The 24,127-nt window shown below is 44.6% G+C and overlaps 3 protein-coding genes across 5 annotated transcripts in view; 2 read left to right on the top strand and 1 right to left on the bottom strand.

Moving 5' to 3' along the window:
* The window catches only part of MAN1B1 (mannosidase alpha class 1B member 1), a 36,626-nt gene extending 29,445 nt beyond the window's left edge, over window positions 1–7,181 (top strand). For all 3 annotated transcript variants that reach the window (XM_074289075.1, XM_074289073.1, XM_074289074.1), the window contains 3 exons: window positions 893–1,090; window positions 1,179–1,310; window positions 4,215–7,181. In XM_074289075.1, coding sequence (XP_074145176.1) covers window positions 893–1,090; window positions 1,179–1,310; window positions 4,215–4,415 — 531 coding nt within the window. In that variant the 3' untranslated portion in view covers window positions 4,416–7,181. The remainder of the gene's footprint in view (window positions 1–892; window positions 1,091–1,178; window positions 1,311–4,214) is intronic.
* Window positions 7,182–8,859: 1,678 nt separating this feature from the next.
* On the bottom strand, window positions 8,860–23,776 carry DPP7 (dipeptidyl peptidase 7). The gene is made up of 13 exons (XM_074289077.1): window positions 23,151–23,776; window positions 21,936–22,043; window positions 21,304–21,443; window positions 20,558–20,721; window positions 18,792–18,927; window positions 18,337–18,418; window positions 17,555–17,721; window positions 16,575–16,635; window positions 11,706–11,824; window positions 11,442–11,598; window positions 11,103–11,167; window positions 10,622–10,692; window positions 8,860–9,672 (listed from the first exon to the last, which is right to left on the bottom strand). Exons 1-13 carry the CDS (start codon window positions 23,257–23,259, stop codon window positions 9,579–9,581), a joined length of 1,473 nt encoding a protein of 490 aa, XP_074145178.1. The 5' UTR covers window positions 23,260–23,776; the 3' UTR covers window positions 8,860–9,578.
* Window positions 12,258–16,655, top strand: LOC141555816 (kelch-like protein 9). Its single transcript, XM_074289076.1, has 5 exons — window positions 12,258–12,817; window positions 12,934–13,277; window positions 13,760–14,012; window positions 14,736–14,896; window positions 15,209–16,655. Exons 1-5 carry the CDS (start codon window positions 12,370–12,372, stop codon window positions 15,533–15,535), a joined length of 1,533 nt encoding a protein of 510 aa, XP_074145177.1. The 5' UTR covers window positions 12,258–12,369; the 3' UTR covers window positions 15,536–16,655.
* Window positions 23,777–24,127: the final 351 nt, after the last annotated feature.

Below are 24,127 nucleotides of genomic sequence, written 5' to 3'. Positions count from 1 at the left end.
GGAATGAAATAATTACAAGAGAAATGTTATTCTCGAAGATATACATAAGATCAATTAGAGGGAAGAAAGACCCAGGGTGGAAAGATTTATTGTATTTTTATAGATGTTGAAATTCCATGCATTAGAGGCAGGAGCAATGATGGCATGGATGCGAGTGATGGCAAGTAAGTGTGGAAAAGAAAGGCATGAATGTAAGAATGATATAAATGGCAACTAAATTTAGCAAATGAGTTAAGGAGAACTCGGATGATTCAATGATGCTGAGGTTTCGGTTATTGTGAGGAAAGGGGAAGCTAATGATAAGTGTAACTCTTTTTGTTAACATTAGTAAGTGGACTTTCTCAATTCAAGGTTTGTTTCTGTTTCTCTTTGGAAAGTGTTTTGTTATTTTAATTTGAATGTAGCTGTAATTTTCAGGGAATCCACAAGATTTAATGAAGTAAAATGTAAAGAAAGACTTTAAAACTTGGGAGAATGTAAATCTCCAGCTTTCTCTATCCTTATTTTTTATTTCAGAGGTAAAGCCAGTACCTTTTCTCAAATTTATGTCAAGATGATGGCCTAAATAGAGGTACCCTCTGTATCCTCTTTGAAATATTTTTGTTTAAAAAGTAGTGCCTTTTAGGTCCTGTTAAATTATGCAAGCAAAATGAAGGAGCAAGTGATGTTAACCAAGAAAATTTGCCAGAGATAGAACCAACAAGATTTGCCAGAGATAGAACAAAATGTGGATAATCAAGAGGAGACTATTCATGTATTTATATGTTTGGAAGCAGATCTCAGTGGTTAAGCCTTTAAGTGTGCATTGAATGGTGCCAATGAACTGTCTTCAGAATGATCATTTGAACATTATTGAGGGTTTCAGTATTTTTAATAATGTTTTAACTTTCAGGATCACCTGGTATGCTTTTTGCCTGGTACCCTGGCTCTTGGAGCTCATAATGGATTAACAGCTGATCATATGGAACTGGCTAAAGCTCTCATAGAAACTTGTTACCAGATGTATCATCAAATAGAAACTGGTCTGAGCCCAGAGATTGTATATTTCAATATTCATCCCCAGAAAGGCCATAAAGATGTGGAGGTTAAGGTAAGATCTGGAAACCTCTGGCAAAGGAAAGAATGACCCATATTCTTTTCCTTCCAATTCTGAATTAAATTTTTTTTTTCCTCTACAGTCTTCAGATAGGCATAATTTGCTGCGACCCGAAACAATAGAGAGCCTGTTCTATTTATATCGGTTTACTGGTAACAAAAAATACCAAGACTGGGGCTGGGAGATCTTGCAGAACTTCAACAAGTACACAAGGGTGAGGCCACATTTACGTACTGCTCTGAATTTTTTTTTTTTTTTTTTTTTTTTTTAATAGTATAAGATTTTGTTCCAAATTTTTCTCCCTTCCCAAGAAGTAAGTAATCTGATATTGGTAAAATATGTGCAATCCTTTGAAATATATTTAAAACATTTTTTTGGCATATTTTAAACATTTCCATACTTGACATGTGCAAGAAAAATCGGACCAAAATGGGGAAAAAAAAGAAAAGAAAAAACAAACAAAAAGATGAAAATACTATGCATTGATCCACATACTTTTTTCTCTGGATGTGATTGACATTTTCCATCCGAAGTCTATTGAAATTGCCTTGAATCACCGCATTGCTGAAAAGAGCCAAATCCATCACAGTTAATCATCACATAATCTCATAGTAACTGTGTACAATGTTCTCTTGGTTTTGTTTGCTCTAATCAAAATCAGTTTATATAAATCTTTCCAGGCTTTTCTGAAATTCTGCTCATCATTTCTAAGACCAATAGTTGAATTCAGTTCTAAATAGAGAAGGATTTAAGCCCAGAGTTCTGAGCCTTCCTTGGCATGTTCATCCCTTATTAAGTCAGGGGGAGATGTAATAATATATAAAATGTTGAGTGAATCTTAAAGGAATTATAGAAATGTAAGTAATTATATTTGTTGTTCCATTCTTTATACCTGCAATGAGATGTTTTTTTTTTTTTTTTTTTTTGACAATTTCCATAGTTGGGGAAGAGTGATAGAGGATACCAGGTGTATTACCAAAGTGGTCTTAGGAGTGTGTACATGAGGGTTGCCTGGGAGATTATCAGGTTCATTCAGGTTCTTTGTACATTTTTTTCTTCCAGTAGTTGATCTCTCACTTGCACACCTATAATCTATTCTGGAGTGCTTACTTCTAACCTCTTATTTTTAAGCTTTCACTCCATAAAAATCTATTTTATTTTCTTTGTGCAGAAGTGCAGTTTGTCCAATTATCCCTTCCAGCTTCTGGCTGGATTTCCAAGTATCAAGGAGAAAAGACTCCCTTTAGACCTTGACTTTTATTTTTGATTTGTGAGGGCATTTTCTTAACTTTAAAAAGATGAACAATTTTTTTCTTCTGCCTCTCTCCCTATTAAAAAAAAAAGATATACACAGCCTAAGCAAAACAAATCCCCCCCCCCCCCCCCAATCAGCTATGTCCAGAAATGTAGGTTTTCTTTTTTTTTGGCCAGGTTCTTCTGACTAGAGAGTCAATATTCTTTCTTTCTTTTATTATTATTTTTAAATTAATTTTATAATTATAATTTTTTTTTTTTTGACAATACATATGCATGGGTAATTACAGCATTTTCTCTTGTACTCACTTTTTTCTGAATTTTCCCCTCCCTCCCTCTACCCCCTCCCCTAGATGACAGGCAATCCCATACAAGTTAAATGTGTTACAATATATCCTAGTTACAGTATCTGTGTGTAAAACTGAATTTCTTGTTGCAAGATAAGAATTGGATTCAGAAAGTAAAAGTAATCTGGGTAGAAAGACAATAGTACAAACATTTTACACTCAATTCCCAGCATTCCTTCTCTGGGTGTAGCTGATTCTGTTCATCATTGATCAACTGGAACTGAATTAGATCTTATCTATGTATATAATGATCTCCTGGTTCTGTTCATCAGAAATATAGATTTTCTTTTGCATCCTGAGGTGTCTCACTTCTCTTTCAGACTTCTCTTTTCAGCTTATAGAACTTGTCTCTTTTAATGTGACGTGATTAAACTAATATTGTGGTATGTAGTGTGTTTGGGTGCTCACAGAGAAATAGAACTGATCATTAGACTTTGAATCAGGAAGACCTGAATTCAAAAAAGGACCTTATATACTTACTAGCTGTGTGATCCTGGGCAAGGTACTGAACACTGTCTGCTCCAGTTTCCTCTACATTAATGGGGACTGTTTAGCTTCTTGCTTATTTAGCTTTCTTTTCTGAGAATAAAAGCAGACATTTGTAAAGTGTTTACTTATTAGCCCAGTGCCTGGCACATTGTCAGGTACTTAATAAATGTTCTATTGCTTTCTCTAACCCCTTAGTAGGTACTGGAGTTTTGATGCTACAGCTCAACTGGGTTCTGGGACATCGTAGAGCCAGGAGAGGTTTTATTATTGTCCATAGTTTGGGGTAAAAGGAATATCTGTTGAAGAGTCTTTTGACTCTTGAGTGACCCTTTTTTAAAAAAGGGGAACTTTTGATAAATTCACAGAGGAATTACATTGGTGAGTAAAAGGAAAAGAACTAGTTTTTCTTCCAAATACTTTTTTGATATGAATTGAGATTTTTAAGTTCTACAGTTAATAAATATTGATTTTTTTGGGTTTATCTCCAAGGCACTGTTTTCCTGAACCCTACTGAGCTTTCTAAAACACTGCAAAGTGTCTGCTGTAAATTGTATTACGGTATGAAATGAGTACTGTTAACTTTGCTTCAGAAAGGAGTGTGGATTTGTTGATGGCAAGTTCACATTCTGAAGGATTGGTTTTTCCTTCCAAAGATATATCTGATCCACTGATAATTTCTCATTCTAGCCTTGGCAGAAGTTTAATTTGCATACATCTGAGAATTTCTAGGTAGACTTCTTTTCTTTTTTTTTCCTGAGGCAATTGGAGTTAAGTGACTGCCCAGGGTCACACAGCTAGGAAGTGTTAAGTGTCTGAGACCAAATTTGAACTCGGTTCCTTCTGATTTCGGGGATGGTACTCTATCCACTGTGCCACCTAGCTGCCCCTCCTAGGTAGATGTCTACAGTTTAAACATGAATCTGTTAGTTAAACAATAGCTTCCAGATGTTTTTGCCCACTTTTGTTTTATTATGGTGCTGGCTTGGATTTTGTGGTGAAAGTGACAACAACATGATTTTTATTTGCAGGTTCCTGCAGGTTATTCTTCTATTGATAATGTCCAGAATCCCAGCAACCCACAGCCAAGAGATAAGATGGAAAGCTTCTTTCTGGGAGAAACCTTGAAGTATTTTTTCCTGCTCTTTTCTGATGATATGGAACTTATCAACCTTGACCAATATGTATTTAATACAGAGGCTCATCCTCTTCCCATCTGGGTCCCCGTTTAACAGAAGGCCAGGAGAAACAGACCCTGGTGGAGGGGGGAACAACTTCTCCTTAGTATAGGGCCTTTCCCAGGTGAGCAGGGTTTTTAAACAGCACAATTTTCAGGCCTTCCTGGAGGACCAGATATGGGAAAGCCTTTCTCCACTTTGGAGAAATCAGCCATTCTTAGAAATCCAGCCGTGAAGTATGTGCTGCACCCAGCTGCTGGGAGCCAGATGAAATTCGACTCAGGGCTGAAGTAGTGAGAGGTGGGAGGCACTTGGTCCAGAGGGACCACCAGGGCCCGAGCCACCTTGTGCCGTTTTCCTTAAGAGTCCCTGATTTAGGGAGTTGTGCACACTGGCGTTAGGGGCTACTTTCCCCTCAGGTTTTCAGATTGTAGATTCAGCTAGAATGAGAAATAATAAGTCAGCAACTTGTAGTTCTAGGATACAGCTGTGGTCCCAACTTAGAAATGGAATAAGCAAGAAGTCATTCCACTTTTATCATATGATTACAGTGTGTGCTCAGCAGTCCAGGCACTCTGATCTCACTCTGAGATGAAATAGTGTAATCATTTGAAAAGAGAAATGACTTAAGAAGCCTTTCTAGTGTCCTTGTTCAGAAAGCACTGTGAATGTATTTGAAGGAGATATGGGGTTCCCCGTAGAAAGTTAAGTATGGATTTTGCTGCTGGTTTGGCTCCGTGGTATATAATTTTGTAGCTGTGTACTTTTTTTTTTTTTTTTTTTTTAAATAGATAAAATTCAATGTGAAACAAAAGTCACAAATTGCTCATACATTTGTATTTGTATCAGTTAGACTCAGGTATTCTGACTGGAAAGGCTGCTTTGTGGTGCTGAGCTAGGAGGGCGTAGTTAGTCTTAACTCAGCCTTGTCTCACTTTTCTCTTTCCCCTTGCCATATTACTCCATTGGGGTGCACCAGGCTTAATCCAGGACAGTGTAAATTCCTATAAGCTGTACTGTCTTAATTGTATTGAAAGGGTTTTTGTTTGCTTAGTTTCTTTCTTTTAGTAAGTGCTTGTGTAGATAGGATACAGGACATTTCTTCTAAAGGATGATTTGTTTTGAGGATTGACTTGTTGAAATTACATAATTTAACCATGGAATCCTTAAATGAGCTTCTTAAAACATTCCCTCAAATGTGCATAGGTTAAATAGGAATTGTAGCTGACATAGAAGTGAGAAAAGATCACAATCCGTGCTCCAGAATGGAGTTTCATGGTAACCAGTGTCATGTGAACCAAGAGCCTTCTAATTTCCTGGCAGTCAGTGGAGCCCTTCCAGGTCTTCCCTTGGGAAAGAGTGATCCCTCAATCTGCACAAAGTACAAATAGCAATTTTCTACAACTTGGGAAACAGCTTGGAGCATTTGTTGCTAAGTGGACACAAATCTTTCTTCCCTAGTTGTATGAAACTGTTCAACCATGTGGGACCATAAGTAATTTTTGACAACACTGTTTATCATTCCTTGTAGTGATAGCTCATGTGTAAGGTCATTTTTGCAGTAAACGGGATTTATTTGAGCATGTCATAAAGGCTTTAGTGCTAGAAGTTGGGGGTATCTTGCCAGGACCTAATATGTGTGGCCTCTTATTTTTAAAAACTTAGAAGGTTGTGCATTCATGGATGGGGTTCGCATATAGGTCCATGGAATGATGTGAATATTCCTGTGAGGGGTAGAATCTGCACTATGGAAGCCATTTTTGTCAAGCTGCATTATCTGTTTTATATCTACATTGGGGGTCTTTGTACACTGTGAAAAAAATAAAAAGATACCAAGTGCTATTAGAATATGGGATGTTAGATAAATAGTCTTAAGTAGCCTTTTCCTTTTCTTAACATAAATATATGTATTTTCCCTAACTCTGTTCTATCACCACCATTGTCTCCTGGAGCAAATAGCTACATGATTGGTTTTTCTTTTGTTTTTTATGTTAGTGGGTGGTGGGAGAATACAGAGAAGAGAGTATATATTTAGTCCTGGCAGAATTAATGCTGATCCTTCATGGTTCATTAAAAGTATTCTTCTCCTGGATGACTTCCTCAAAAATGAATTTAAATTTGAATACCTCTGTACTCCTTTATTCAGTGTTTCACTTCAGGGAGGAAATTAATGAGGAAGGTGTTTGCTATCTTTATGGAAACTTTAAGAAAGTTCATGGTATCTAAATTCTACAGATAAGCTCCTAATACTTATTTCAATCAACAAAAGCTCATTGTAATCTTTCCTGCCAAAATTGTTCCCTAACGACCATTCAGGGGGGGAGGCAGCATGGTGAAGAAAGAACACTGAAAATCTGATTGAGTTTGGAGAGGTGGGTTCTAGCCTTAGTTCTGCCAGTATCTGTTTGATTTTTGAATAAGGCACATTGTCTCTGGCTCTTAGTGGAGAGAACTGAACTCTGGTTCCTTCTGGCTGTAAAACTAAATGACTGGGTGGCATTTTGATCTGCAATGCCCTCATCTTCAACCAAAGGAAGAGAATGTGCCCTGGTACCCTCAAAGTGGGAGGACACTGCTAAAATAAATCTGTAGCCACAGAATGTAAAAAAGCATTAAATTTCTTAGAATCAAAAGACCTGGGCTAGGACCTAGGGCTCCTTATTCACAGGCCAATATAATCTATTATACATTCAGACAGAAATTAATGTGCAAAAGAAATTCTAGGTCCTGTGGGGAAAGGAGAATTTTATTCCATGTTCTGAATCACCAAATAATGGAGTTCTATATTATACATTTTATTAAACTTATAACTTATTTTAAGGAACTGTGTACTGTGTTCATTGCAAGCCTCAACAACTATTTTCTGGTAATACAATTCGTTATTTCTAGTTCCCTGACACTATCCATTTTTGTTATATGGTTTTTGTTTTGTTTTATTTTGTTTACCATTTGATAATGATTACATATAGGTTTAAGGTTTGTATTTATTTACTTAAATGTACTTGGGTATATTGTAAAGATCCTGGGATGGTATCTGTACCCATAAATCAAAAGCCAAATCCTAAGTAAATAAACAAAGTTGGTAGGAAAAGGGCTGTTTTGGGGAAAAGACACTTTGGTCAGCTCTACACTGATGACTCCCACAGATGACCCTGTAAGTCCAGCTCTAATCACTCCCCTGTACTTAATCACATGTTTTCAACTATCTGCCAGATAATGTCTTCCTAAGATGTTGCATATAGTCTTCATTTATTAAACCCAACTGATCCTAAAACAAAATCTCTTTGTCATTATCTCCTAAAACTTGCCTTTTCCAAACTTCTTTGCCACTGAAGTCACTAGCATCCTCCCAGTCTTCCACATTTTTGACCTCACAGTGTTCCTAAATTTTTCTTTCTCTGTCCCCTTCCATACCCAGTTACTTAGTGGAGTCAATTCTATTTGTACAACTTTTGCATTTGGCCCCTTGTCTCCCATCACAGTAACCTCCTTCAGGGCTTCATCACCTCTCACTGTTATTCTTTACCTTTCTCATCTGTTGGTCTCTCTGCTCTCCCATCCATTCTCCACACAGCTGCTAAAATGATCTACCCATAGCTCTCATCTGACTATGTGCTAGTAAGATTCAGCATGTCAAGGAAAGAGAAAGATATCTTTACCAATTTTCAGAGTTCTGTATGTGAAATTAACTTTTAGAACTTATTTAACACATAAACCATAGGACTTCCTCAGGGATGGCACAGGATGACAGTGCCAACCAAAACTTCATACATACATATAGGCACATCTTTTTTTCCCTGGGGAAATAATTTTGTATGTTGCATATAGCTATTTCGCCAAAATTTCTCCAAACCACTGTGATTTTGTATAGATCTTAAAGGATTTATGCAGAAAGACAAAAGGGACTATGGTGTTAATATTCCAGTCATACAGAAATAACTCTAAATGCAAGGATATAATAGAATTTTCTAGGTGCTAAGGCCCGCTCTTATGGTTATCCTTAAGTTCCTTGGTTCTTTTTTGGTATTTCTTAATCCCAATCAGGGCATTTTCTTGCTCAGGAGCACATTAATTTCCTGTTGCCTATAGGATAAAACAAAACTCCTTAGGCTAGCATTTAAGGACTGCCACTCTCTGACCCCATACCTACCATCTGACCTCAATACTTCTCTCTCCCTCACCTCAGTGTCCATGTTCCAACCAAGAAGGACTGCTAGGTGTTTACTTGTTCTGTTGTTTTCCTGGCCATCCCCATATTTTATGGGACACTTCCTCACTACCTCAAAGGATCCTTGACTTCCATGAAGTTGCCCTTTTTGCTTTTGTACAAAATGATATACGAATGCGTGATATTAGAAGCTTTAGAAGTTTAAAGCTACGCTGACTATGGAGGCACCTCATTTTTGTGTAAACTTATATACGTCTACTAATGCAGTGTCTGGTTCTCTAATACATGTCTGTTAATTTGTCAAAAGTTAGAAAAATATACACACAAGTCTCCAGGCAAAATTTTATTGCTCTTCATTACAGACACAATGGGGCATGTGCCATCAGGTTTATATAAAGCATTTCCTGATTGAACACTCATTCTTCTGCAATAGCATGGTATTGTTTTGTTACTCAAAAGTAGGAAAAGAGGAAATTCCAATTTCAAGTATGGCTAGGTGGGGATGGCAAAGGACACCCATAGCTAACTTCAATTCATCTGTCTTTAGAGTACCAGAATGATGTAAAAGCATACCCCAGTAAAGGTAAAGGGTGGAGTTTTTTTTGGTTTTATTTTGTTGTGGCTTTTACTTTTAGGGGATGCAAAAAGGAAAAATCCTATATACATTACTGTCACTCCCCCAGATTCCCTAAAATGAAAAACTTGGGGGGGGGGGGAACAAAAGGGGAAGGAGTTTAAACCCAATTAGAAGAGGATCCAGTAAGTATACAGATACTTCTTCACAGCCCAGATGTCAGACCAGTAGAGATCACATGCTAACCCTTATGGTAATCCTGCAAAATACCTGCTCCTGGGGGGGCTGAGTTTATCAAGCAATAGTCCCAATCTGATAATCTTTAGGACTTTGAGGTTCCCTTTGGGTACAAAGGGACATCCAAAGCCCCACTTTGGGTCTGGCTTTAGAAACTGTCCCGTAGGCTGGCACTGAAGGTAGAGTCCCACACGATGTAATTAGTGATGGCTGGTTCCAAGTTTTGGGAGTCATACTGTTAATGTCTTCCTGCTTTCACCCATTCATGGATATATGCAGCTTCTAGCTTCCGGACCTCTTTGACCGACACGGGGTCTGCTGGATTAGACCCTCTGGAACAGCAACACAAGGCAAGAAAGGTGAGTATTCTGCTTTGCCTTGTGGTAGGCCTTTAGGTCTTCAAACTCAGGGTTTGGCAAGAACAAGAGAAAACAGGACAACAAGAGACATGCAGGGGTAAGGGGTACAGACTGTGGCCTGAGAGAGAATCAAACTATTATTTCATCCATATCATAGTCTAACCACCAAACTATATTTCGGACTTTGCCACTTTGCTTCACCTGTCTCCTTGTTCTGCACTTTGCCCCCCACTCTACTCTCCAGACTTCACCACCGAGTTCTGCTTTGCTACTTTCCCTTCACACCTGTTTTGAACTCCAGCTTGTGTTGTCTCTCCACTCACTCCTGCCATCCAGATATAAGCTGCTTGATGACAGAGATTGTGTTTTATTTTACTTGTGTGTACTTAGCCAAGTAATAAATGCTTGACTTAACTGTCCAAGATTCAACCTACTGGAGAATTACTTTCTCTTGTCTAAACCCTACTTATCTTTGAGGATATTGGTCAAATGTCAACTCCATTAAGAATATTCTCTGATATTCCCTGCCCACAAGCACTTTTTACTTTTTGGAGGAATCCAAATCCTAATCGTGTTGATACTTTTATTCCACTCTGTAGCATACTGTATCATTTCATTTAGCCTATTAGGTTTCCCAAGGGCAGGGATCCCTATGTCTTATTTGTCTTTGTATTCTCAGTTTTCTTTGCATGTAGTAGGTTTTTTCATTATTTGTTGGATCAACTGAATAAAATATTTTATAAAAACTTGTTGGTTTTGAATACCGTCTAAAAACCTGCAAGCTTGGAGCTGACCCCGTGGTATCATCCACCATGATCCAAGAAACAAGATATGATTTTCTGTACTCCCCTTGGGGTAGGATTTCTCTCTTATGGGCAGAATACAGACTGAGAGGAAATTCAAGAAGCCCAGACTCCCCTACCTGAGATCTAGATGATGAGCTCCGCCTTGGATGGTGAGAGCAATCAAGGATGAACTCAGATTACTCCTTATCTGTTCAGAAGAAGGAAACATCCCTGTGAAGTTGTAAGTTTTTCAGAAAAAGATGAGGGCTGATGTTAATGACTCATACAGAACAATATAATACCAAATCTTTGGGGTGCTCGCAACACCCACGAGAAGTAGCCAAGAGACAAGTACATTCAGTTGTTTGCCCTATGTGCCCGTCCTAACGGGGAAAGCTGAGCCAGCCTTGCCTTGTCTGGCTGCTACCAGAATAGGAGCAGGGAGATTTGAAAGTTTAGGCAGGCCAGGCCTGTCCCTGGATTTGATCAATGGCAAAAAGAATGGAAAGATGGTAGAAGATGGTGCCCAAGCTATTGTCAATCTTGTTAAAGGGATGAGGGAGGAGGGGAACAACTTCTCCTACCTCAACATGAATCACAGAATTCCCAGATACTTACCCCACCCCCTGCCCATGGATCCAGGTCTCCATTTGAAAATATAATGTTGCTTGCAGCTTTGAGATCTGAATAGGATGGACAAAAGAAGCGAAAGCCAAAACTTACTGAGAACAGAGTCTGTTTGCTTATTATGGTTCAGCAAAGTTCCAAGGGTGCAATACACAATCCTGAAGTCGGGGCATGGAAGAATTCTAGTTGCTTTCCGTACCCCATTTTCTTTTTTGAAGAGTGCCTCAAGTAGGCTATGTCACTCATGAACAGAATTCTATTCATGGAAGAAGGACTGGTGTTACTGCCACAAGATGTAACTGTGTAGGGAAGAGATGGCTGGTGACTTACTCTTCCCCCAGAAGTGGGTCTGCATCCAGCTTTTCCGGGGCCTGACACCCCACCTGGTGAAACAATACTTCTCTCGAAGGTCATCGCTGAATGGGATCTTGGGGAACATGTCGGTTACATTATTGCTGTCAAAAGTGAGGTTGATCTCGGTGCAGGCCTGAAAAATAATCCATTCCAAAACATGCTAAGGCAGGGCAGGGCAGGGCAAGAAATTGAGGGTTTCCATCCAGTCAGTCACCCTCCTGATTGTCCCCAGCCTTGTACCTGATAATCCCAGGCCTCTGCACTGGGGCCCGTGCCACAGCCTGTGGGATCAGCACATTTGTGGTAAAGTTTATAGATATCAAAACATGGCTCTGTCCCAGAAGCATTGTAAAACAGTCCTAAAAGAGGGAAACAAAAGGGTTTGGAGCATACATGCAGTGCCCAGACCATGTACCAGGTGAATGTACAAGGGAATTTGACCACCCAGATAATTTTAATAGATAATTCACATTAACTCTTCTCTTCCCACCCACCCACTGCCAACTTTACTACTGTACCCAAAGTTTTCTTCTCAGTGGTGTTTCAAGAATAAGTAGAATTTAAGTAGGGGACTAGGAAATCTTGGAGTCTTTCATACCCCCAAAATGAAGCACCTTCCAGTCTTATTGGATACAGGCGAATTCACCAGCCTCAAGCCCTGCCCCCTCCATCAAAATGCTAATTTAATCTGTACAACACACTGCTGGAGGTGGCACTTTGCCTCTCCTTGGATCCACCAATACCAACAAAAGGAGGCAGGCCCAGGCTTGCCCAGATGACATTTAAGTCTGGCTGAAACAAGCCAGTGGCAGTCAGGACTCTCTTTTCTTCTCCATGTTGACAAGAACTCCCCAGAAAACTTGAAGAGCTTGGAGAGTACAGTCAGCAGTCCCTGACCAGTACTATGTCGGCAGCTCAGCCTGTGGGGTCAGCCACATATCCCCAGAAGCTGTTAGAAGGAGTTGGAGGTTTGTGGCAGCTGGGGCTCTTATGTGATGTGACCCTTGAAGCTGGTGGCGTCCATTTCCCTGCCCATCGAGTAGTCCTTGCCTCAGCCAGCTACTACTGCCGGGCCCTTTTCCTGGGCCACGCAGGCCAGGAGACCACTGTCCAGCTGCAGGGCATTCAGCCTGCAGGGCTGGAGAACATGCTCAACTTTATCTACTCCGGGAAGCTGCATCTCTCAGCAGACAACCTCAAGGAGACAATGCAGGCAGCTGAGGTCCTGCTGGTTCGTGACGCCATTCGCCTCTGCTGTGCTTTCCAGGGCACCACCACAGCCCTACCTGGGAAGGTCACCGAAGACCCTCAAGATGACCAACATATCCAGTACTCGCCACAGGATGCACTGAGTGAGTTACTGGAGAGAATGAGGATGCTAAGGATGCATTGTTTGATTGTGACTTAGTTGGGGGAGAGGCTATCAAGATGCTAGGGCAGCTCCACTTTCCACTGATATCACCCACAGAGCCACCTGTCCTGGCCATAGCCACTGCCACTATGGAGATTGATCTCACCTGTCCCGAGACGCTGAGCTACCACATGCATGTTGGCGCCCAGTCAGCTCTGCAGACTGAACACAGCTGCCCAAAAGTTACTGTCCCCACTCTGCTCATCCTGGGAGGGCGTGGACCCAACAACCAGCTCAATGGGGATGTGTGGGCCATGATACTGGCTGATGGGACCTGGAGGCGAATGGGAAAGTTGGCCACACCACTGTATAATCACGCGGTGGCTGTACTCAATGGCTTCCTCTATGTCCTGGGAGGCCAGTCCAAGTTTGACCCAGCTGGCCAGCATCCATCCAGCGAGGTGAGAGCTTTACCCGAGGCCCCAGAATAGAAGTGGTCAGAGCTGGACATCGCTCTGCTTTGGAGAGCATGATGCCAGCTACACTGAGGCAAGAAGCCCGAGCTAGAGCCAGGTTCAGAATCCTGGGGAGAGCTCCCTGCCCCTGCAATGACAAAGGGGAAGGGCTTTCCCACACATGTTCAGTCCTACCCACTGAACTGCAGGGCTTCTGTAGCTGGAAGTCTGGACAGGGGAGAGGGGAGTAGTCAGAGCAGTGATGCCCTTTTCTCCATCCCCCAAATCACCATGAGCCCCTTCTGAAGATCCCAGGCCTGGGGAATCTCTCTCTTGCAGCTTCTGCCTAAGATCCAAATGGTCCCTCTGGCCAATGACTGGGGCTTCAGGTTTCCCTTCTGAATGGGGCATCCAATAGGAGGGAGGGCCAAGTGAAGGGCTGTGCCCCGGAACTCCAACCCTGCTCACGGTGCTCCCTGGACCCCTAGGTATTTCGATTTGATCCCCAGCATGGTACCTGGCTGCAGGTGGCCAACATGCTCCAGAGGAGAAGCCGATTCCATGCAGCTGTGCTGGGCGAGGCGATTGTGGCTGTAGGTGGTGGGACACTTCTGGGTAAGCTCACTAGCACTGTGGAGGCTTACGAGCCCACTGGAGACACCTGGACATGGCTGGTGCCTTTCCCTCTGCCTGTGGCTGACCATGCTGGAACCACACATGAGGGCCTTCTCTATATAGCAGGTGAGCTAACTGAAAAATGGCTCCCTTTCCTTGGAGAAACTGAGGAAGGATGGGCTGAGAGGGGGATTGGGTGGGCAGAGGAATGGACAGAGAGAGAGGCCAAGCTTAGATAGGAACGCTATCCAAACTTTGACCTTTGATGGGAGCTTAAGCAAGTGTGAGGACTGAGCACATAACACTAGTGTATGGAAAAGAAACAAGAAATCCATTTTCTAGTAAACAGTCTAGTCTAAAAACATAAAGCAAGTTCCCCAGAGGTGGGGTAGGATCAAGGGCTCTTAAGCCTTTAACACTGATCCCTTTGGCAGTCTAGTAGAGCTTTCTCCAAACAGTATTTCTTTTAATGCAAAAAATAAAATATATAAATTAAAGGAAACTCATCATATTGAAAGTTACCTAAACTGCACTTGAGAGTAAAATCTTATATATAGCTGCGTGTGGGCACATGTACACACATCCCCATATACATGTGTGTATGTATATATGTACTTAGACATATGGGGTAAAGGGAAGGAGGGAAGGAGACAGCAACATTCATGGTCTAGATAAACCACATCATTTACAAAGGATCATAAGGGAAAGTTGGGATAGGGCAGGATGGGATGGAAGCTTTGGGAACCAGGTCTCCAGAATCATGTCTGCCCTATTAAATGTGAGTTCCCCAGAGGGTCAGAACTATATGACTTCTCTCATTCTACCTTGCCCATTTCTTCCCTTCCCAAGGTGGCTTCTCTTCAGGTAAGACCCTAAATCTAGTGAGCAGTTACCTTCCACGTCTGCATCGCTGGATCCCCAACCACCCACTGACTTTCTCCCGTTGTGAACATAGCCTTGCAGCTTCCAGGAACACCCTTTTCTGTGTTGGAGGCCGGACCCTTAGCCCAGTGAGTATCATGGAGAGAAGCTGAAGGGTAGGGGAGGGTTGGGCTTAGTTTAACTGAGCAAAGGGTGCACAGAGGGCCAGCCATTAAGTATTGTAACCCACCCCATTCATCTCCAAATTCATTTCCATCTCATAGGTGAAAAAACAGGTCTCACAGGAGTACCTAAGGTCATGCAGATAGCTCATGGGATAGCCAGAATCCAGGTCTCCTGATAATCACACCATAAGGCCCTGAGAATCCTGGTATTCTTGGGAACTCCAGGGGCTCCAAAGTTCAGGCAGCTAGATATGACTGAAAACCACTCGTGCACAGGCAGGGGCATGGATCCATGTTGCTGAGACAGAGTGCTACAGCCCAAGCACAGACCAGTGGACGGTTCTGCGTCTTATCTCCCTGGGCCGGTGCCAGCTGAGCATGGTGGGGCATGAGGACCAGCTCTATGTTACAGGTGGGGGCTTTCTGGGCACCAGGACCAAGGAGGCTACAGTTCTGGTGTCTAAGCCAGCGGGCTGGGCATGGCAGGAGGTGGCCTTCCTGCCACAGCCACTTCTGGATCATGCTTCTTGCATCTTTGCTCTACCTCCTGTGGAGTTCCAGCTCCACAGGAGAGAAACCCACCCTAAATCCAGTTACCAATGAAGAGCAGATGAGGCTTGCAGCAAAGTCACAAGCGGTGAGGGAGAAAGGCTGCCCACCTTAATCTGTCTCCCTCCTCTGAGCTCAGTGAGCCCACGTGGGTACCATTGAACTACTGAATGAAGATGAACACAACTTAATCCAGGTACCTCAGTAGGGTTGTTGGGCAAAACAAGTAGAGGGGGAAGTCCTGGACTCCGGCATCACCAGTCCCAACATTGACCTTCAGGGGTACAACCCAGAACAGAGATGACAGGCACAGGTGTGGCTGAGCATCAGATCCCTGGGCAAGGGCAGAGGGAGGGCCCAAGGCCCAGACCCCCACTACCACTCCCTATGTGTATCAGGGCCTCAGTAACAGAGACATTGCCAACACACATCTCTCTAGAGCTGCTAGTCAGCAAGCTGAGATGGCTCCTCAACCCCTGGCCCTCTCTGGAGCTGTTCATCTGTAAAATGTTGGGGCTAGCCTAGAACAATCTGTGACTGTAAGCATTTACGTAACAATGTTTTGCAAAGCACTTCATAAACCTGATCCTCCCATGAGGTAAGGGCTGTTATTCCCATTTTTATACATGAGGAAACAAGAGTACTCTTAACACCAGACTTGCCCAAGGTCATGTACTTAGGAGGGATTTGGATGTCTCCCCGACTCCCAGGCCAGCGTTCCTGCTGTTGTGAGCTCTCCTTTCTACTCTTCCCTACTCCTTATTGCTCCTCTTGCACTCCCTATCACCTCTGCCCTCTTCTCCCCTCCCTGATGGTCTTCTTGCCACTTCTCTGCTCAGGCTGGGGTGCCAGTAAAAAGGAGAGTAAAAGGAACAGCTTGCCAGAGGATGCTGAGATTGCACCATGAAACAACTCATTGTGTACATCCTCTGCTGTGTGAACATGAAATCCTCAGCCAGCCCTAAATCTGAGTTCTCACAAAATACACCAGCCCAGTAACAGGCCATTCAAAATATGTCTGCAGTAGTTAGTTGGGGGAGGAAATTGGAAGAATCCCCTCCACCCAGCCCATCACAGGGAAGTGAAGACTTACCAGCCAGGTCCCTGAGCCCCTGGATCCGGTTCTTTGCATGAAGGAGCCGATCACATCCCACCTGGTGAGAGACACGTAGGTCAGTCTCCCTATTTATCTTTTTTTTTTTTTTTTTTTTTAATTAAATTAAATTAAATTAAATTTTATTTTTTTTTGAGACTGGGGTTAAGTGACTTGCCCAGGGTCACACAGCTAGGAAGCGTTAAGTGTCTGAGGCCAAATTTGAACTCAGTTCCTCCTGAATTCAGGGCTGGTGCTCTATCCACTGCACCACCTAGCTGCCCCTTCCCTATTTATCTTAGTGGGGAACAGAGTTCAGGAACTGAGGCTGAGACACAAGACTTCCAGGACCATAGTCTTTCTCTACTCTCCTCATCTCTGGCACAAACTGGGAGAATGATCTTGCTGATATGATAGGGAACTTTGGTCCCAAGATAAAACTTGGATGGCTCATACCCTGAGTTATGAAGGCAGTGGGAGAAGTGATGGTAGAAACAAAATACATTTCTTACTAAAAAGCCTTGGGTCTTGGGGTAGTTAAATGGCATCATGTGGCATCATACTTAACACTTCCTAGCTCTGTGACCTTAGGCCAGTCACTTAACAAAAGCCTTGGGTCTGAATCCCAGCTCTGCTGTTTGTTGCCTATGTGACCCCAGTCAGTCACCTCAATTTCCTCATCTGTAAAATGAGGAATAGCTAATCTGTCAAGACTCCCTTCAGATCTCAATCCTCTAAGTTTTAAACTTAGGAGCAGCTGGACTTTAGCCTGGATTCACTGTTCCTTCTTAACCTTGTTTTGGAAAGCTCTTATAGCCATGGACCTAGCCAGGAGCATCTTGCCACAAATCTCTGCCTCTTTCTATCTGCTGGGATTTTGTTCTTTAAGAACAAGAGTCCCCAGCTTGTGTTGTGGGTAGCTCCGGCAGATGCTCTTCCACTCTCTCCCCCAATGTCCAATAGCTCCTGGGACTCCTTACCTTCACAGGATTGGCTGGGAAATGGCCCATGAAATCAGTGGGGTAGGGGTAGTCCATCATTGTGATCATGGTGAAGGCATTTCGGGCAAACTCAAACAGTTGGGTGATGGCTGAGTCAGTTGAGGGCTGCGTGCAAGTACCCATTTCCTGGCTGATTTTGTCAAAAGCTTTGAGAAGGAGAAGAAATGTTCCAGTCATCACATCCCAAGCAGATGATATTGTCTGAGCAAAAGGAGCTAAGATGATATTCTAAATCCAACGCACACATCTTCCCCTCAGCCAGCTCAGGGTCCAAGTCAGGGTGACAGTAAGATGGGCTCCAAGCCACCTTGACCTCAACTCGTCCTGGGATCTACTATGGCCAGTGCTCAGAAATCTGTGGCTCAAATCTCAGTTTCATGCCTATCATATTAGAAATATCCACCCTTAAGTATTTTGAAAACTGATCACACATAATACAGACTTCTTTGAGAAATTACTATAATACTTCAGTATTATTAGAGCTTAGCACCTGAGTCCTGGGCAATTTTTTTCATCCCATGAAGCAAGACCACTGATGCCTATGGCAGGATCATTTAGGGGAAGAAGCAGTGAACAAGGAATTGGGACCCAGGACTCTGGCCTTGCCAACTCATTGTGACCTGGGCAGGTGACCTGCGGCCTCAGGGGTTTTATTACTGAAATGAGGCTACATCACCAGCTTTGCCTCTGCTCTGAGATGCTCGATCACTAAATAGATTGGTATATGGGAAACTACTGACAGGGGGAAGAATTATTGTTACCTTGCTGTAGGTACAGGTCTTTGATCAGTCTGAAGGCTTCTCGTACACCCTGTGCACACTCGGGGCTGTAGTTCTCAAAGTCCTAGAGGAAGGCAGGGGAGAGGGAGGAAAACGCCAAAGCATGTGAATTCCTCATTTATTTCTTGCTACAAGCCAAACCCTGTGCCTTTGCCCTGGGGAAAGTCATGGCAGTGCAGGGCACAGAGGTGAGCTGTAATGGAAGGATCTATAGTGACCCCAATTCAATGTAATTCAACATTTAAAGGCAAAAATAAAGCAGTCCTTGCAAGGAGCTTACATGCTAGCACGTGGGATTGTAGTACATGGATGAGTATAATATGAGGTTGTTAAAGGGTTTCTGGCTACATAATGCCAGGAGGTGCCAACCTCTGGGCAAGGGCTGCTGCTGGGACCACACAAAGGCTCCTGCAGACTGGGGGGCTGGTCCAACTTACAGCAGTAACATCTCTGAAGAACTGGCTGGAGTCCCCAATGCCAGCAATGGAGAGCACAGGAGCACTAGCAGCCAGTGCCCCAGCCACTAGGTTGGGGTACTTCATCCTCATGTAGGCACTGAGCATCCCTCCATAACTGGGGAGAGAAGAGAAGACTTTGCTTGAGATACTCCTGCCTCCTGACTCTTCCCAACACATCCCTCTCCTCCTCCAATATAAGATGGGGGTTATTATACTGGTGCTATCTACTTCATTAAATACAGTGTCTGAATTGAGAAGTGCTTCATGAAAAGGAGCTGTTATTACTATTGCAATTCCACCCATTCTTCAAAGCCTACTCTACAGCAATATTTGTCATATGTGCTGACTTCCACTACCATGTCCAGAGAGCAGCCACAATCAAGAAGAATGGGGGCACAGAACGAATTTTAGAACCCACAAGAAGTCCTCCTGAGTCTGAGTCCCTGTAGTCTTTCTGGCCTTTGGTTTCTTCATCTGAATTCGAGAATACTCATTTCTCTTCTAGAAAGTGTTGGAAGAATTAAATAAAATGACTTCACAAGAGAAACAAAACTTGTATCCTCTAAAGGCATGTATTTTCATCAGCCAAGCAGCTCCTTTGGGCCAAGCAGTGTGCCAAGAGCCCCTCTCCTCAAGGTGCTAGGCTGGGGGTTCACATGTACATGGACAGGTAGAGACAGAATCCATACAGGAAGATTTTGAGTTAAAGGCAGAGATAGGTAGCTGGAGGGATCAGGAAGGGCTACATATATGATATGGTGCTCGAGCTGAGCCCTGAACAAAACCAGGATTCTAAAACAAAGGGGAGGAGGAAATGTACTCCTGGAATGCCAGAGAGACAGGACAAAGACCCATAGAGAGGAAATAGATGAGAAATAGCAAGAGGATCAGTTTGGCTCAAATGGAGAAAATGTGAGGGTGAGTAAAGTTTAATAAGCCTGGGAAGACAAGCTATAGCAGGTCATGAAAATCCAAACAAAGGAATTGCTCTTTGAGACACTAAGAAGCCAGAGCAGGCTACTGAGTGATGGAGTAAGGGCTGAGTAATCACTGGCAGCTTCATGGAGGGATGGCTTGGAGCAGAAGGAGGCTTAAGGAAGGAAGATCCATCAAGAGGCAAGTGTAATAATCCAGAAGAGAAGTGATGAAGGGATGATCTGTGGGTGTGATAGCAGGGAGAAGGGGATACTGGATGTGTGGGGGTAAGATGGAAGCATCAGGATGAGTAAGGTTTTGAACCCAAGCAACTGGAAGGATGATGATGTCCCCAACAGAAATATCAGAGGCTGAGTTTGGGAGGAAGCATAAGTGAGTTGTTTTGGATCCATTAAGTTTATTATGCCTAGAGTGTATCAGTACAAAATATCCAATATCCAATAGGATCTTCATTTCTATGTGTCACCGATTGGCAGGAAAGTAGCAGGGACTGAATATAATAAGCCCTTTCTGGGAGGGTTTGGATTATCCCTTGGAAGGTGGAACCAGGGCAGGCCATTTAGGAAAACCAGATAGCTGACACATCCTCCAAACTGTCCTCTAGTGTTCCATTCTATTAGCAATTTCTGATAAAGCAGTCACTGAGATTCCACCTTTAGATAAGGTGGAGGGCACAGAGGAAAAGTTTGAGACTTGTAAAGATGGTGGGGCTAAGCCTAGAAGGCCCCCTATTTGAGATTTACCTCAAAAGCTAAGCTTGGGAAACACCTGTTGACCCTTGGCAATCACATGGCTCCTTAGGAACATACCTGCCTCCAAAGGTGATAACAGGCACATTCTCAACCTTGTACTCCTTTTGCAGAGCCTGGATCAGCACAGCAAAATCAGCCAAGGCCTGCTCTACTGTAAGCAGGGCTGTATTTCCCTTTCTGGTGGACTGGACCCCAAATGGAAGGGACTTTCCATAGTAGCGCTGAAGAATAAGAACAAAAACCAGACTGAGCCCAGAATCCCATCTCGGCCCAGCATCTGGCCTGACTGGCCAAGACCATTAAGTTGACCCCAGTAGGTCTCCTCATCAGGTCACAGCAAATCCACTGCATAAGATAGTTCAAACTCATTTCTAAGTACCAAGGGGTTTTTGCCAGATCCCAGCCTGTTAAAATATGATGATGATAGGGATGGAGTATACCAGGAGCCAGATTATATCTTTCAGGTACCAGAAATTATTCAAAATATTTTCATTCCAACTGTAGACAAAACATATCTGATTATGAACTGGATGAAAATAACTAAATAGGCAACTTTTCTTTTAAAGCCTGAATAAAAGTTGATTCTATCAGGGCTTTTTGAATATGGCCCAGACAAAAGACTGTCCTTGGGCCCAGAGGCTGATATCCTGATAAAAATCAGAGCTGCATTGAGATGAACCAAAATACCTCAAAGGGAGAGAATTAAGGGCATGATCTGTTCTCCTCCTTGATTGCAGAGTCAGTCTCCTGTTACCTGCCCAGGAAAGAGCCCCAAGCCTGAGAAACAGTCACCCCATACCCACATGTTCAGCAAAAATGACCAGAGCCTCCTCCACTGATGCTAGCTCCAGAATGAAATCGCAGTTACTGGCAAAGGCCCAGACATCACCTTCATTTCCCGTATAAAAAAATATTGGTCCTGTTCCCTTCTTCCAGAACTTCTCTGTAAGACAGACCAAAAGAGACAGGGCATTCTCTAACCATCAAAGAAAACATCCTAAGGTGTCCCCTCCAGGGAAAGGGCTTATTGTAGTTTAAGAGATCAGATTTGGACTTTAAATCAGAAGCTGGATTTCTTCTCACCCCCATTCCCAGGAGCCCCAAGAATGTTTAACTTCAAAAAAAAGATTAATCCATGGGGGATCCAAACTAAACTAAGAGCCCTCAAGGGGCTTATGTTCTACAGGGCAGGCTGAGGTATCACATAGAGGCCCTGAAGTTTCCCCATCCACTGTCCTCTCTAGATTGAACAGTTTGCAGAAAGCCATCCTGGAGAAGTGAGTCTTCCACTATCCATACTCAACTAAACATACTCAACTATTCAACCAATGTGTGTATACATGTATGTACAAAATGTGTGTGTGTGTAGTAATCATTTCTGTGGGGAGGGCCCTAGCTGGTGTCCCCCTGCCCCATTTTCCTTGCCAGACCTCACCTGTCACCAAGAACCGCTGGAGGAATGTATTGTTGCCATAACTCTCAAAGTTGAAATGATCCAAAATCTGCTCAAAGTATCGCTCCTCGAAGTCCACTTGGGAGGCTCCTTGAACAGAGGAAGGACCATACAGGATTAGAACTTATGCCAGCCAAAGGACCTGGGACTCAGGGCTTGGAGGACACCTTGGGGGGATGCAGGTAGAAAGGCCAAGAGGGGAAGAAAGGAGATAATCTCAGGGGAAGGAGCGGTAAGGGAGCTGAATGCAAGGTTATGTGCACAGGCAGGGATGGGATGTAAGAGGTCAGGAAATCCATTTTAAATTAGAGAGACAGAGACAAAGAGGGGGGGAGGGCACTGTACAGGGCCTTGAGGGATGCTGATATCCTGTAGTATCCACCGCTAGGAAGCCAGGGCCTACCGGGGCATCTTGGCTCGGCAGCCACCTCACCACCAGCACCCCCAAATTAATCCATCCAGCTTTGAAGCTGCCCTGCGGGTGATATTCGCTAACACAAAACACTCAGAAGCTAGATGGCACATGAATAGGGCGGGCTCTGGAGTCACGGAGTACTGAATTCGAATCCTGACTCACTTAGAGGTGATTCTTGCCTGGGCAAGTCACTTAATGTCTCTCGTCCTCAGTTTGCTCAAATTACCAAAACCGGCCAAGACCCCACAAGGCACCTTAAAGACTTGCTGTGCAGCCGGATGCGGTAACTGATCAGAGCACTTTGCAAACAATCCACATCCAACCAGTCTATTACCCGAGAGTAAATCCCGTTATCCTCCCCCCCCGGGGCGGGGCTCCTTCGCCGGCCAGCACTCCCCCAGACTTCTGCGGGCTCGCCCCAGGGCCGGTCCCCGCACCTAGCTCCTGCCTGCACACAGCAGGCCTGCACAGTGGCGGTACACAAAATGCTCCGACGGCTGCCCCTGTACTCTGGTACAGGAGAAAGTGTAGTGCACTCCGGGGCCAAGGGAAGGGCTGGGGGAGCGGAGTAAGATGGGGGGGGAGGGTGCAGAGCTTTGGGGACTTTGAGAACGTGGCGTTTGGGGGCGGTTCTGGAAGAGCACGGCTCGGGGGAGTTTCCAGAAGTTGGAGAGCAGGGGGACCGCTGGGGGCACTTCCCAGAGAAAGGAGCTCGCGAAATTCGGGGTGCTGAGTTTGGGGAGGGTCCTGGAAACACGAGGGGAGGAGCTGCCGTCACTCACCCCAGGGCTCCCCGCTGCCCGGGCCCAACCCCAGCCCCAGCAGCAGCCAGGTCAGAGCGAGGCCGGGGCCGCGCCGGGCGGCGGACACGCGGCTCCCCGAGCCCAGCATGGCAGTCCTCTGTTCAGCCCGCCCGGATTGGGACTTAGCCGGCTGTCACGTGACAGACGTCCACGTGATTCCTCGGGCTGGGGAACCGGTCACAGGGCGGGCGGGGCCTCGTGGGAGCGCTGAACGTCGGGCTCTCGTTCCTGGGCTCATTTTCCCATCCATTCAATGAGTGCAGCGCCTCCTGCTGGTTCCCCGGTCAAAGGGGCCGGGGGCGGGGCGGGGGCGAATGGATCTTCTAGATCGTTTCCTACTGGGCCGCGGTCTCCGGGGCCGAGGTCCACGCTCTGGTGCTTCCGCAGGACTTTGGGGTGACGCCTTCCTTTCGCGGATACGGACACCGAGGCCACGCGGCCAAGTCCCAGTAGCAGCGCATCAGTCACGGGCGGACGTGGCCGTGGACCGTCCGGCTCCGGGCACGCGGCGGGATCGGGTCCCAGGTACTCCGGCCGCGGCCCGGCCTCGGCCCCGGGCAGCGCAGTCCCGCCTCCGGCCGCACCGCCGCGGCGGGGCCCGAATTAGGAGCCGCGCGCCGGACTCCTCTGGGGCTCCTCGCCCGTTTGGGGAAGGCGAGATTCACGCCGGGCCAGTCAAGGACAGACATGGCCGTGCCCCTCCCCTTCCCCGTTCTATATAGTGCCGCGGCTGCGAGTCTCCAAGGCCTGGCCCCGGGGCGGAGAAGCTGGTGGAGAGCTGGGCCCGAAATCAGGGAGGCCCGAGGTTTAATACTACCAGAGAAGCTTGCTGTGAGCCCTAGCCAAGTCAGCTGGCCTCCACTTGCCTCAGTTTCCTCCACTGTAAAATGGGAGCAGTAATGTTAAAAGCTGCATGCCCAAAGCTAGGCCTCCTGCACCAAATTAGCCAACTTGCC

The sequence above is a fragment of the Sminthopsis crassicaudata genome, chromosome 2 (genome assembly GCF_048593235.1).
Source record: "Sminthopsis crassicaudata isolate SCR6 chromosome 2, ASM4859323v1, whole genome shotgun sequence".
Classification (NCBI taxonomy): Eukaryota; Metazoa; Chordata; class Mammalia; order Dasyuromorphia; family Dasyuridae; genus Sminthopsis; species Sminthopsis crassicaudata.
This window is presented reverse-complemented; position numbering and strand designations above follow the sequence as displayed.

Bases quoted from the DNA above. Each gene is read 5' to 3' on its own strand.
- LOC141555816 (XM_074289076.1), top strand. From the start codon at position 12,370: ATGTCGGCAGCTCAGCCTGTGGGGTCAGCCACATATCCCCAGAAGCTG. The intron at 13,278-13,759 runs GTGAGAGCTTTA...CTGGACCCCTAG, and splicing joins GCCAGCATCCATCCAGCGAG to GTATTTCGATTTGATCCCCA. The intron at 14,013-14,735 runs GTGAGCTAACTG...TCCCTTCCCAAG, and splicing joins GGGCCTTCTCTATATAGCAG to GTGGCTTCTCTTCAGGTAAG.
- DPP7 (XM_074289077.1), bottom strand. From the start codon at position 23,259: ATGCTGGGCTCGGGGAGCCGCGTGTCCGCCGCCCGGCGCGGCCCCGGC. The intron at 21,444-21,935 runs GTGAGGTCTGGC...TCTGTCTTACAG, and splicing joins CCAGCGGTTCTTGGTGACAG to AGAAGTTCTGGAAGAAGGGA. The intron at 10,693-11,102 runs GTAAGTATCTGG...TCTTCTGAACAG, and splicing joins ATCCATGGGCAGGGGGTGGG to ATAAGGAGTAATCTGAGTTC.